This window comes from Ictidomys tridecemlineatus, chromosome 2, assembly GCF_052094955.1.
Source record: "Ictidomys tridecemlineatus isolate mIctTri1 chromosome 2, mIctTri1.hap1, whole genome shotgun sequence".
Taxonomy (NCBI): domain Eukaryota; kingdom Metazoa; phylum Chordata; class Mammalia; order Rodentia; family Sciuridae; genus Ictidomys; species Ictidomys tridecemlineatus.
In genome coordinates, this window is record NC_135478.1 from 136527499 (window position 1) to 136542449 (window position 14951).

The 14951-nt window shown below is 41.6% G+C and overlaps 1 protein-coding gene across 1 annotated transcript; it reads right to left on the minus strand.

Annotated features, from left to right (window-relative positions):
* Positions 1-10194: 10194 nt before the first annotated feature.
* On the minus strand, positions 10195-11691 carry LOC144364704 (sperm motility kinase-like). Its single transcript, XM_078027765.1, has one exon. The coding sequence runs from the start codon at positions 11689-11691 to the stop codon at positions 10195-10197; it is 1497 nt and encodes a 498-aa protein (XP_077883891.1).
* Between the last annotated feature and the right edge of the window lie 3260 nt (positions 11692-14951).

The following is a 14951-nucleotide window of genomic DNA, read 5'->3' on the forward strand; positions in this document are numbered from 1 at the left end:
CACAACTGGAGTGGGGGTAGAGCAGAGTTGCCACCCACGCCCGCAGGGTGGGCAGACCTGTGACCGACCGGCAGAGCAGGCCTAGCGGCCCGCCAGCGCATTAGACAAATCACCCCAATTAGAGGAGGAGCACAGCCACCACCCACCCTGCAAGGGAGATTTTTCAACTATACAAGAGCAATATAAATAATTAGGGGGAAAATTTCAAAAACACAACAGTTTCACCAAGCAGAAAGAAAGGCGAGCAGTATGAAAAGACAAGGAAAGAAAGGACCACAAGCAATGCAGGTCAACTCAACTTTAGAAGAGGTAATAGCTGCAACAGATGGAATGTCAGATAAAGAGTTCAGGATATACATGCTTCAGATGATCTGGAGTCTCAAGGAAGACATGAAACAGCAAAATCAGACAATGAAAGATCACATTGACAAGGAACTACATAAACAAATACAGGAAGCAAAAGATCAATTACAAAGGGAGACAGAGGTAATAAAAAACAAACAAATAGAAATCCTAGAAATGCAGGAAGCAATAAACCAACTTAAAAACTCAATTGAGAATACTACCAGCAGAGTAGATCACTTAGAAGATAGAACATCAGACAATGAAGACAACGTATTTCAACTTGAAAAGAACATAGACAGCTCAGCAAGACTGCTAAGAAACCATGAGTAGAACATCCAAGAATTATGGGATAACATAAAAAGACCAAACTTAAGAGTCATTGGGATACAGGAAGGCATAGAGCTCCAAACCAAAGGAATAAACAATCTATTCAATGAAATAATACGAGAAAACTTCCCAGACTTGAAGAATGAGACAGAATCCCAAATCCTAGAAGCCTACAGGACGCCGAATGTGCAAAATCATAAGAGATCCACACCTAGACACATTATAATGAAGATGCCCAACATACAGAATAAGGAGAGAATTTTAAAAGCTACAAGAGAAAGGAAGCAGATTACATTTAGGGGTAAACCAATCAGGATAACAACTGATCTTTCAACACAGACTCTGAAAGCTAGAAGATCCTGGAATAACATATTTCAAACACTGAAAGAAAATGGGTTCCAACCAAGGATCGTGTATCTGGCGAAATTAAGCTTCAGGATGGAAGATGAAATTAAAACCTTCCACGATAAACAAAAGTTAAAAGAATTTGCAGCTAGAAATCCATCTCTTCAAAAAATCCTTGGCAAAACATTACAGGAAGAGGAAATGGAAAACAACAATGAAAACCAACAGTGGGAGGTAGGACAGTAAAGGAGGGAAAGTAATCAAAGAGGAAAACAAATCAGATTTAGTAACATTAATAAACAAATATGGCTGGAAGAACAAACCATATCTCAATAATAACCCTAAATATCAATGGCTTAAACTCACCAATTAAGAGACACAGGCTTGTTGAATGGATCACAAAACAAGACCCAACAATATGCTGCCTACAGAAGACTCATTTGATAGGAAAAGATATACATAGACTGAAGGTGAAAGGTTGGGAAAAATCATATCACTCATATGGACTGCGGAAATAAGCAGGAGTGTCCATACTCATATCAAATAAAGTACATTTCAAGCCAAAGTTAATCAAAAGGGATAAAGAGGGACACTACATACTGCTTAAGGGAACCATACACCAACAAGACATGACAATCATAAATATATATGACCCAAACAATGGTGCAGCTATGTTCATCAAGCAAACCCTTCTCAAGTCCAAGAGTCTAATAGACAACATACAATAATCATGGGAGACTTCAACACACCTCTCTCACCACTGGACAGATCTTCCAAACAAAAGTTAAATAAGGAAGGAAACTATAGAACTCAATAACACAATTAATAACCTAGGCGTAATTGACATATATAGAATATACCACCCAACATCAAGCAATTACACTTTTTTCTCAGCAGCACATGGATTCTTCTCAAAAATAGACCATATATTATGTCACAGGGCAACTCTTAGACAATATAAAGGAGTAGAGATAATACCATGCATCTTATCTGATCATAATGGAATAAAACTGAAAATCAACGATAAAAGAAGGAAGGATAAATCATGCACCACTTGGAGAAAGAACAATAGGTTACTGAATGATCAAGGGGTTTTAGAAGACATCAAGGAGGAAATTAAAAACTTCTTAGAGTTAAATGAAAACTCAGACACAACATATCGGAATCTATGGGACACATTGAAAGCAGTTCTAAGAGGAAAATTCATTGCTTGGAGTTCATTCCTTTAAAAAAGGAAAAACCAACAAATAAATGATTTCATACTTCATCTCAAAATCCTAGAAAAAGAAGAGCAAAACAACAGCAAAAGAAGTAGAAGGCAAGAAATAATTAAAATCAGAGCTGAAATTAATGAAATCGAAACAAAAGAAACAATTGAAAAAATTGACAAAACTAAAAGTTGGTTCTTTGAAAAAATAAATAAAATTGACAGACTCTTAGCCATGCTAACGAAGAGGAGAGAGAACTCAAATTACTAGCATACGGGATGAAAAAGGCAATATCACAACAGACACTTCAGAAATACAGAAGATAATCAGAAATTATTTTGAATCCTTATATTCCAATAAAATAGAAGATAGTGAAGGCATCAATAAATTTTTTAAGTCATATGATCTGCCCAGATTGAGTCAGGAGGATATAGACAACCTAAACAGACCAATAACAATTGAAGAAATAGAAGAAACCATCAAAAGACTACCAACTAAGAAAAGCCCAGGACCGGATGGGTATACAGCAGAGTTTTACAAAACCTTTAAAGAGGAAATAACACCAATACTTTTCAAGCTATTTCAGGAAATAGAAAAAGAGGGTGAACTTCCAAATTCATTCTATGAGGCCAACATCACCCTGATGCCTAAACCAGACAAAGACACTTCAAAGAAAGAAAACTACAGACCAATATCTCTAATGAACTTAGATGCAAAAATCCTCAATAAAATTCTGGTGAATTGGATTCAAAAACATATCAAAAAAATTGTATACCATGATCAAGTAGGATTCATCCCTGGGATGCAAGGCTGGTTCAATATACGGAAATCAATAAATATTATTCACCACATCAATAGACTTAAAAATAAAAACCATATGATCATCTCAATAGATGCAGAAAAAGCATTTGACAAAGTAAAGCATCCCTTTATGTTCAAAACTCTAGAAAAATTAGGGATAACTGGAACATACCTCAACATTGTAAAAGCAATCTATGATAAGCCACAGGCCAGCATCATTCTGAATGGAGAAAAATTGAAGGCATCCCCTCTAAAATCTGGAACAACACAGGGATGCCCTCTCTCTCCACTTCTGTTCAACATAGTCCTTGAAACACTCGCCAGAGCAATTAGACAGACAAAAGAAATTAAAGGCATAAAAATAGGAAAAGAAGAACTTAAATTATCATTATTTGCAGATGACATGATTCTATACCTAGCAGACCCAAAAGGGTCTACAAAGAAACTATTAGAGCTAATAAATGAATTCAGCAAAGTGGCAGGATATAAAATCAACACGCATAAATCAAAGGCATTCCTGTATATCAGCGACAAATCCTCTGAAATGGAAATGAGGACAACTACTCTATTCACAATATCCTCAAAAAAAAAAATATTTGGGAATCAACCTAACAAAAGAGGTGAAAGAATTATACAATGAAAACTACAGAACCCTAAAGAGAGATATAGAAGAAGATCTTAGAAGATGGAAAAATATACCCTGTTCATGGATAGGCCGAACTAACATCATCAAAATGGCGATATTACCAAAAGTTCTCTATAAGTTCAATGCAATGCCAATCAAAATCCCAACGGCATTTCTTGTAGAAATAGATAAAGCAATCATGAAATTCATATGGAAAAATAAAAGACCCAGAATAGCAAAAACAATGCTAAGCAGAAAGTGTGAATCAGGGGATATAGGGATACCAGACTTCAAACTATATTACAAAGCAATAGTAACAAAAACAGCATGGTACTGGTACCAAAACAGGCGAGTGGACCAGTGGTACAGAGTAGAGGACACAGAAACCAATCCACAAAACTACAACTATCTTATATTTGATAAAGGGGCTAAAAGCATGCAATGGAGGAAGGATCGCATCTTCAACAAATGGTGCTGGGAAAACTGGAAATCCATTTGCATCAAAATGAAACTGAATCCCTTTCTCTCACCATGCACAAAAGTGAACTCAAAATGGATCAAGGAGCTTGATATCAAATCAGAGAAACGGCATCTGATAGAAGAAAAAGTTGGCTATTATCTATATACTGTGGGGTCGGGCTCCAAATTCCAAATTAGAAGATGGAAAAATATACCCTGTTCATGGATAGGCCCATAGCGCAAGAGTTAACAACTAGAATTAACAAATGGGACTTACTCAAACTAAAAAGTTTTTTCTCAGCAAAAGAAACAATAAGAGAGGTTAACAGGGAGCCTACATCCTGGGAACAAATTTTTACTCCTCACACTTCAGATAGAGCCCTAATATCCAGAGTATACAAAGAACTCAAAAAATTAGACAAAAAGACAACAAATAACCCAATCAACAAATGGGCCAAGGACCTGAACAGACACTTCTCAGAGGAGGACATACAATCAATCAATAAGTACATGAAAAAATGCTCAACATCGCTAGCAGTCAGAGAAGGGAAGGTGATCCTCAGGGTTATATAAAATTACATACAAGAAGAAGTGAGGGGTAAGGGAAGAATTATACAAGTGGAAGAAATGTTTTACAGTAGAGGGGGTCAAGAGAGAAGAGGGGAAGGGAGGGGAGGGGAGGGGGGATAGTAGAGGATAGGATAGAGAGCAGAATTCATCAGACACTAGAATGGCAATATGTAAATCAATGGAAATGTAACTGATATAACTGATGTGATTTAGCAATCTGTATATGGGGTAAAAATGGAAGTTCATAACCCTTTTGAATCAAACTGTGAAATATGATATATCAAGAAAGATGTAATGTTTTGAACGACCAACAATAAAAAAAAAAATAATCTTAAACCCAGTTCAAAACCATAGGTTGTTTTTTTAAAATTGTGATCTTTCTAAAATAACTTAAGTGCTATCTCCCCTGCGCCCCCACACCACTTAAGAATTTTTATTGTTAGATTATTTATTTTTTACAGTTTCTATCTTTCACAGAAACTGGAGGCCTCTTTGTGTAGGGTGATGATTTGTGACCGTTTCACATTTCCTCTTTACCTCATTTTTCTCCTGGTGGTAAAGCTTCTAAATGATCAATTACCATCATAACAAACCTTAGGCCACTCAGGTTCTGCTCTCTGCACTGTCTTCTGGGGCAGTTTGTCCTGGTACAAACTCATTTCCTGTTAGAGATCCGAGGTCAAAAGGAGAAAGCATTCTCTGATTCCCAATGCTCTAGTGTTCTTGGTAGCACACATTTGATTCATCCTATCCCTGAACCTCAAGAAGTCCTTGCCCTTTTTTTTACTTTTCATAATTTACTTTTTTGCCGGCAGTCTGGCTGGGCACAAATAACCAAGCCGCCACGAAGCACTTATAGGTTCAAAACAGCAACTCTTTATTGCCGAACTCCACCAGCATGTTATGCTCGAATTCGGGACCCCCAAAAGACCACCAGAGACCAAGATCGATGTAAACAGCAAAGAGGTGTTTATTGCGAGCTAGCTCAGTTCTCTGCGCACACACACAGCAACTGGTGATGCTGAGAGGCCCCCAGCCCAGGGTTTGCAGCAGTTTTATACACTCTTTGGAGAAGGCAGGGACTTCACATACATCATAGCATCTCTTAGCAAATCATCACACACCAAGGGAAAATCAAATAACAACTCTAAAACATGATTAGCATATTCACTGGTGGGAACAAGTTGGGTAGGGGTGGTTGGTCAATACAAAAGGGGTATTCATTTGAACTGATTGGTTTAAGCCATGAGGGGTATATGTGCTGAACTACATGGTTTCCCAACATGTTATCAACCACCATAAACTACTGGGAGGGTCATCTGGCATCCCAGGTATTTCCCTGTCTCATGCTGATTGGTGGCTGCTAGGGGGCTGCTATGGATCTCCACCTAGCCTGACTGAGTCAGGGACACCTGGTGCAGCAGATCTCTCCTGTTATTTGTAGATAAACAATTTAGCAGGGTGGGAATGTGCTTAGGAGTGCTCTGTGGGTTTTTCCAAGGACAAAGGTGATGTCCCTTCCTTGGACAGGCTTTGCTCTGAGATAGAGGCTGGTTTTTCATTCACTGTCTATGACCTTAGGTGTGACAAGCAGGAGCCTTTGGGTGGGCAGGATGCATGGCATGTGGTGAAGCACCCAGCCACTGCTGCAGGCAGGCCCTCTCCTTCCCACTGGCCCAGATCTTATTTCCCTGCCCATAGGATCATGGAAATGAGGCCATAGAACACTCTGGAGTCCCCAGTGCCTTGCCGCAGGTGTCTTCTGTAAAGGAAGATGGAAAAGCTCCATAAACTCAACAAGCCAAAACAACCGTTTACCTGTCCGAGATTTTATTAACAGAAAAAAGAGAAACTAGAAGGTTCTAGGTATGGATTTAATAGAGGGAAAATGTGTTTCTGGATAAAAGTCTATATGATTAAGTAATAGGGTTTAAGTAAATGATATAAAGAAGGTCTGTGTAAGTTGCTTATAAGTGTAAGTTTTGAGCAAGTAATCTTAAAGAAATTAAACAGCTGGTTAAACAAGTGCTGTTGTTTTAGAGAATTGTGCTATGTTATTTATTTAAAAGCTAAACTTGGTTAATTTAAAAACATCAATGTAATTGGTGCCATTAATGTGTTCATATCTTCCAGGTATACAAGTCTGTAAGGTAGAAGCTTTAGAAAGAGCATTATATCAAGCTGGTGTTCTAAAATTGTATGGTAATTCTAGGCTTAAAAGAAAAACATGTTGGAAATTTATTTATATCATTTGTGTTCTATAACTATACTTATTATCAATAAGTTATGTAAAGTTTCATGTTACTTTTTACACCGAGATAGAATTTAAATGTATTTTTAAGTTAATGAAGAGCCTAATCTATGTAAAGGTTTTATTGCAAAACACGAAAGTGCTTTGCTACTTTTCTACAAAAGGTTAAAAGCTTTCAGCCTTTCTTTAATTCTTGTTTTAGATGTGATATTATGTTGTGTTTGCTCAAGTTCACAACAATTTATGTAGGCTTTGTAAAATGATGTCTAAAAAGCAAAGATCAGCTTCAGAACTATAGTATTTAAGATTTATGAAGAGCCCCGCCTTACTTGAGTTGAGACTCTATGTCCCATCTCACTACATGTGAAAGTGACTATGAAAGAAGTAGGCCAGATTTCAGTACATTTAAAGTTGTGTCCAAAAGATGTTTTTGTTACGATTGCCAGGATCTCAAACAGGGGATATACTCCACCAAAATTCAAGGTAGCTATTATATGAACTAAATGTTTTTACTCTTGATAACTTTATCTTGTAGTTTTCTTATAAATGGCTTAAAGATTGCCTGTTAATATTTTGCACAGGTACTGATTTAAGAACACACAACCTGGGTTAATTTAAGATAATGAGTTATCACCTACAGGAGAGAGATAGACATTAAAGCCCAGTACTCTTAGTATAAGGCTGCTGAAACTTACTTGCTGGATGTTTAAGATTAAGTTTTAAAATTAAAAATTTGGCTTTTGCCCTCTGAGTCAGTCTGAATCAGGGAATAGGGGAGTTCTCCAAAGAGCTTTGCAACTCTAGGCCACATAACCTCCTGATCAGGGAGATGAATGAGACCAGTGGAGGACAGAAAGCCAATCAGTGCATTTGCTGTGAAGAGGAGGGTCATCAGAAAAGGGAGACATCCCTGATGCTTCTGAGGGAAGCCACATGGTCAAGCAAGGCCTGGACCCATCCTAGCGCAAATGGCACTAGCAGAACTGAGAAGCTGCTGTGAAGTTCCCGAGGACTCCCAGGGTAACTCGGCTGACTATTAACAATAGATAGAAACAAAAGTCAGTTTGACTTGCTTCATCTTATACACTTAGCAAAGACAGTCAAAGCCAAAACACAGCTATTCCTGGACATTTTAATAATAATAATAATAATATTTAAATGTAACTTCCATAAATAAGTAAACTGGAGGCTACAAAAGAGATTCTTAGGTAGGAATGCCTGATAACTATCAAAAGAAACTGCCAGAGTAGTTTTTAGTTTAAGGCCCACAGATATTCCTAACCTACACAGGTAGGCTTAATGTTTGCTAGTATGGTTATCCATCCCTAAGTAACAGAATTAAAGATTTCTCTATTAGACACAGAGGTCATACTAGTAAAAGGATTTTACAGGATCAGATGACATTAAATTATTAGACTGTATCTTAAGGAAAAGAACATCTGTAACCCTAAAAGTTAAATATTGTGTTTACATCCCTGACAATTCTGGCAATGTGACAAATATCCTTAAAGATTTACATGCTCAGATAGAAGCCATGTCCTCAGCAACTTTGTCATGGAAACAATATCTTAGCTTCTGGTTCTTGGTACTTCCTGGTGGAAAACATTTTTAGTCTTTGTCTTTGCCATCATACTCATTGGCATATTCCTGTGCTATGGCATTTATTGCTGCATCAATATGGTTCCAGTACTAATGAATTCTTGTTTCTCTTATAGACCACCCATCACTCAAATGGCCCTCCAGCCTATCATGGACCACTCGATAGACCATATTTTTAAAGGGGACTCCAAACTGCTTGCCCCACACACCATCCCTTTTCAGCCTGAAGAAGCCAGAAAGATCTTCTTCGCCCCCTTTCCTTATAGCAGTAAGGAGTTCCCAAATTAGAGGGGGGAATGAAGCCAGATTTAAAGTTAGGTAGTCAGTGTAGTTAGGTAAATCGGGTCTAATACCGAGTAAAATCTAAAATGGAGGCCATGCTGAGAATGACTCAGGGAAAACAGGACAACTCATGGAATGTTAATGAAGTCCTGAAAAGGCCCTAGGCCAAAGTCCACCTCAAAGAAGTGTTAACCAACAGCCCCAACAGATTTGGAAATAGCCCATCCCAGAGAAGTGATAATCCCTTCCAATCCCACCTGTGTCCCACCCCTTGGGTCCCCTTCTTCCTCCGGGAGAAATCTTTTCTGCTGTCCTTTAATAAACTAATTTCTACTCTGACCTTGCCTTGGCGTGCTTCTTTGGTGTTATTCTTCAACATTGGGGAAGCAAGAACTCGTCACCGGTCAACAGTGGTAACATTAGCAGGACCATAACGGCCAGTCACAGAGGAGAAGGAGTAGAGAGAGAAAGAGAGGAGGAGAGGGGGAGAGAGAGGCGAGAGAGGAGAGAGGGGGGGGGGAGAGAGGAGGGGGGGAGAGGGGAGGGGGGAGAGAGTAAGAGAGAGTAAGTAAGAAAATGAACACAAACAGGGTATTGATATTTATGGGCTTAACACAGGATGAGGAGGAGCAAGGCGAGTGGGCTGTTACTTCTTCATTGGCCAAGAGTTCGCGCCACTTCAGGGATTGGAGGTGCGCCATTCACAGGGATTGGAGGTGAGGGTTCACGTGCCATTCAGTGTGTCATGGACCTAAACTCCCTGAAGAGAAGCAGTCCGGGCGCCATGTTTACCAACATCTTCAACACCTGCACCCCACACTCCCCACACAATTCATGGAGGGGCCTAAAGACCAGGAAAAGAATTTCTTCTGGCCAAAGTAATCAGTTCAAAGTGAATCAAGTCTATATTTGCTCAAGGAAGAATCTGTCTCTACTAGGTCAAGGGGAATAAGTCCCTACCTACATTGGCTCAAGGCAAGTAAGTTCCCAATGTACCCTGATTCAAGGTGAGGGAGTATTTACACTGAGCAGGAGAAGGAGGCACAATAGTCTAGGCCTTGGAAAGGATGGCTGCTGGGCACTGGCCTTTATCCCGAGGCCCCTGTCTTAAAAATAAACAAACAAAAACTGCATTTTTAAAATCTTTGAAACAATTTTATAATTTGTGAAAAAAAATTAAAAATTTTTCCCAAAGCAAGGAGAGAAACAGGACAAAGAGCAGGACAGGGGGACATGACCCAAGGCAAAGTCTCTATGAGGTGTCTTCACAGGTGGGGGCAGAGGAGACTCCTGGTGGACCCAGATGCGCTCCTGCCTGGAAACCTGTTGGCACACCTCGGTCTTCGGGCTGTTCATTGGTTCTGTTGGTCTTGGCTGGGGGTTTACACTGGAACCACTGTGCTCCTGAACAATGACCGACTGAAGCACGGGATGAAACACAGCTGTCGAAGGCAGGAGACAATACTCTTCCTCACCCTCCTCCAACCCCTGATGCAGTGGTGGGTTGGCTCTGTGGAGGAAGCTTGGGAGGAGGAGCTGCGGTCCTCTGTGATCTCCCTACTGAGGCTGGAGGGGTCGGTTGTGCTGGGCACTGGGTGGTGCTGGGAGGCTAGGCTGGGAGGGGGTGTGTCCACGTGGAAAAAGCGGAGACGAATGCCAGGCACGCTGGCACTGCCACCACCCTTCTGCAGATACGGTTTGGCCTCCTCTGGCTGCTGCTGCTGCTCACAGGGCAAGTGAAGGGCAGGCTCACTGGAACACTTCCTGGGGTCGACCCTAGGAGGATCTGCAGGGCCTGAGCGAGGCCCTACCACCTGACGCTGCAGGGGCTTCTCCTGGCATGTGCAACCCACCCCCTGGGTTCTCTGGCACTTGAGCAGGAGGTAGGTAGCCATGGCATCATCGTATTTCTTATGTGACAGGGACACCCAGATGTTATAGGGGTCGTAACCCATGTCGAACATGGTTGTTATAATGGCAGGATCCGGGTGGATGGGGAGAGCCTCGCCAGAAGGACAGGGTGAATCTTCCTTGCCCTGGCTCAGCCATGGGTGGCTCATTATCTGTTTTAGGCTGGGCCTCTGCCTGGGGTGCACCTTCAGAATCGCAAGGATGAGGCTCTGAGCTCCCTTGGAAACATGTTCAGGAATGCCATAGGCTCCCTCCATGATCAGCCTCCTCACCCGCCCAACACTGTTTGCTATAAATGGGCGGCTCCCTGTCAGCATGAAATAGAGAACCACCCCCAGGCTCCAGATGTCCGCCAGGGGGCCCTCGTATTCCTCCCTCCGGACAACTTCTGGGGCAAAGTATTGGAGAGTGCCCCAGAACCGGCTCAGCTTCCTCCCGGCTATGAATCTGGTGCTCAGGCCGAAGTCAATGAGTTTCACCGTACCACTGGCATCCAGCACGAAGTTCTCGGGCTTGAGGTCCAGGTGTGCGATGCCCTTGTCATGGCAGTACTGCACAGCGCGCACCATCTGCCTGAAGAGTCTGCGGGCCTGCTCCTCAGGCATGCCACCAGGCTCCGAGATGAGGCTCCGTAGATGTCCCCCACCTGCATGCTCCATGATAATGTACACGTATTTGAGGGTCTCAATGACCTGGAAGAGTCGGATCACGTTTGGGTGATCCAAGCCCGCCATCATACGGGGTTCAGACAGGAAGGGGAGGTTCCAGCCTACTTTTGGCACAACCTTCACCACAACCTCTGTCCCCGTGAGGCGATGGCGGGCAAGTTTCACCTTGGCGAAGCCCCCTTCCCCAATGTCCCGCAGAAGTTCATAATGGTCGGTGATGGCAGGCTCATAGGAGCCCCGCCCTCGTCTCTCTACACTGTTCTCACTACTCTCACTGCGGATCCTACAACGGAACACCATCTTAGGATGCTAGCTTAAAAAAATATAATAAGCCAAAACAAATAACTAAAATAAAAAAGCCCCAAAAATGAAAGCAAAGAAACAAAAGGAAAAAAAAATCAAATCAAAAAACCCAGAAGACCACAACCACCAACCACCAATCACCAACCACCAGCCACCAGCCACCAACCACCAACCACCACAAAACGCACTAACTATCTGGGAGTCCGACAGGTCACCACCAAGAGCTTCCTGTACATATGGACAAAAACCCAGTGGTGGCCACTCTCTTATATACCTGCTCTTTGAAATTCCCTCACAATGGCCATGCTGAACCAAGCCCACCCTTTTTACCTTATAAGGACAAAAGTCAAGCTGAACCAGGGCCCGCCCCTATCCCCTTATAAGGACAAAACACCACCCTGAACCAAGAGCCCTGCCCTCATCTCCTTATAAGGGAACAAGCCAAGCTGAACCAAGGGACCCACCCTGATCTTATCATAAGGACACAAACCACACTGAACCAAGGGCCAGCAGAAACATCAAAGTCCTGCACATGTCAAAACTTCTCTGGTATAAGCACTTCTCCTAACTTATGTGTTAGAGTCTGTAAACAAGTCAGGATGGCGCCTGGCATTTTGCCAGAGGGAGTGGTTTGTGAAGTTATGCCAGCGAGGCATTAAGTGTGGAGATTCCTTATTGGTTGACTGCTGTATCTAGTTTATGCTAATTAAGATAAGCTATATGTAATGTATAAATACCTCTGTTGTCCTACAATAAACAGCTCCCACTCCTGCTGTATCAATCTACACAAGTTGTTCGTTACACCCCCCCCCCATCTTGCTGCAGCCGGACTTCGGCACTTATGAACTATCTTAAGTGAGAACTATCTTAAGTGGATCTTATTTAATTTCAGATGCCCAGAGCCTAATATAGAACTTAACCCCTTGGAGATTTCCGTTTATGTTGATTCATTGTCCAACTGGGTGGACAAACAGACAGATGGACAGATAAAGAGGTAGGTGGAGAGATGAATGATGAATGAAGGGAAGGAAGGAAGCATGAATAGTTAGATGTATGATTGTGATACTGGTCTTGAAAGTCAGAATGGGGTAGTTGTTCCCCTGGGGTGCTGAAGATTAAATACCTGAGAAATGCCAAGGCAAGAGTAAAATGTAAATTTTGTTTAAGAGAGAGGGTAGGCAGGGTAGCCAGAGTTGGTGCCCATGGGAGTGGGGCTGTCTTACCCCTTTAAAGATTTATGGTTTCCTTTCTTCCCATGTCTACATGACCAAAAGGCAGAAAACAGCTATTCAGGGGGTGATTGCTTGTATTGGAAAGTCCCACCTTTCCCCTCCTTCAGAGGTGTTAGCAACTGCTTGATGGGGGAAGTGCTATCTACTTATTTCCCCTTTTTTTGATAATTTCTTTTGCCACTGTCTAAGTTGGTTGGCAGGCTGGATAGATGGATGGATAGAAGGATGTTGTGTTTTGAGCAGTGCCTGATACCCATATAATAAATTTTAACTGTATATGTCTGTTGTCTTATAGCATAGAAATACCTTAGTTTCATATACTGAAGAATTTGTCTAAAAATTCTCACTCATTTAACTTATTTTAATACTGTACATGGAATATTGTCTTCCTCATGATAGAAAAAATGTACACATCATTTTACATGTTATTTGTGCTGAGAACATAACTATTCTTGCACTCTGCATAAAACCTGCCACCTTATGTTACAATACTAAGCATTAATCCTTTCAAAAAACAAACAATTATTTGGCACAAACTGCCATGAACAGATCTGTTTTTTCCTCAAGAATATTAGATTTTCAAGTATGGGAGTGGAAGAGGCTTCCACTATCATCAAGATCTGTTTTGGATACTATGGTTGAATAGCAAACTGCCTCAAAAAATTAGTAGTGAATTATGGTTACAGGTTCTGTTGGGTCAGAAATTAGGACAGAGTACAGGGAGATGGCTTGCCTCTGCTTCGTGTTCTTTGGTATCTCATCTAGGAAGACTCAGAGACATGAGGGGGACTTGATGGCTGGAGGCTAGAATCATTGGGAGTCTCCATTCACATGTCTGGCACCTGGGCTGAGATGTCTTGCACACTGAGCTCTGCAAGATCTTTGACCAGAGTGCATATATGAGTCCTCTCCATGCATCTGGGTGTCCTCCAAACATGGCAGCCTCAGGATAGTCTAACATAAAAGTTGACAGCTTGTAGCTCCAGTACAAGGGTTTCAATGGGCAAGGCAAAAGTCTCATTGCTTCTTATCATCCAGCCTTGGTGGTCACATAGTACCACCTCCATCATATTTTATTGTTTGAAGTAGTTACAAGTCTATTCATGTTTCCAGGCAGGAGACATAAGGAGAGCCTTAAGACGTAAGGATAACCTTAAGAAGGGCCTTAGCCTAAGTAACTCCATTTTGAAATAAAACTTCAGTCCCCACTAGACATGCCTATGGAGCCCTCCAATATGGTCATTAGGCATAGCCTGATAAAATAAGTCACCTTCCACAACCCTGATAAAACTCAGAGTGAAGTCTCTGTCATTTGCCTTTGCCCTGATAAACACAAAAGGCAAGAGTTCAGGGCGGAGACCACCATATGAAATAGCTTGACCTCAGAATGAAGGACATCACTGAGAAACCTGGTAACAGCTAATAGGGATTGAAAGGGCCGTCAGAAGCCCTCAGAGTTAGCATAAATGATGGAACAAAGGGACAGATATTCAGCCATCCAACACTGAAGCACACAAGCCTAAGAGCCTGACACCCCAACTCTTCTCATCTGCCTAATCCTCTGCCTCATCCTCACTGCTTTCCAACTATACAGCAGCTTTCTCCTCACCCAGCCATGAACTCCACCCCAGGAAAAGCCTCTATTGGTTCCTGACCTGGTCGCTGCAGTCTGAGTGTGCTTCTGCTGGACTTAAGATCTAAGACTTAAGACTTTGAATCTAGCACTTAAGCTCAGCATGAGGAAGGAATGTCTGTAATAGGTCTGTCATGATTGTGTTTGCAGTGCTTGGAATTAGCTTAGAATTGTTTGCTTTGAATTGATCATGACTATTGCAATGCCCAGAATTAAGGATTGTCATTCCTTGATTAATAACCTATAGAGTGAAATTGTACCAAGTGATTTGAGTAAATAAAATATTAGAAACGGCAGAAGTCCATGGACATTCTTTATCTCTCCCCTCAACTACAGATGTCGCACTTTTGCCATCACAACACATAAACCTCACATCTTGATGGGAAGCATGT

What these genes read in the sequence shown, in the direction of transcription:
- LOC144364704 (XM_078027765.1), bottom strand. Translation starts at nt 11,691, where the DNA reads ATGGTGTTCCGTTGTAGGATCCGCAGTGAGAGTAGTGAGAACAGTGTA.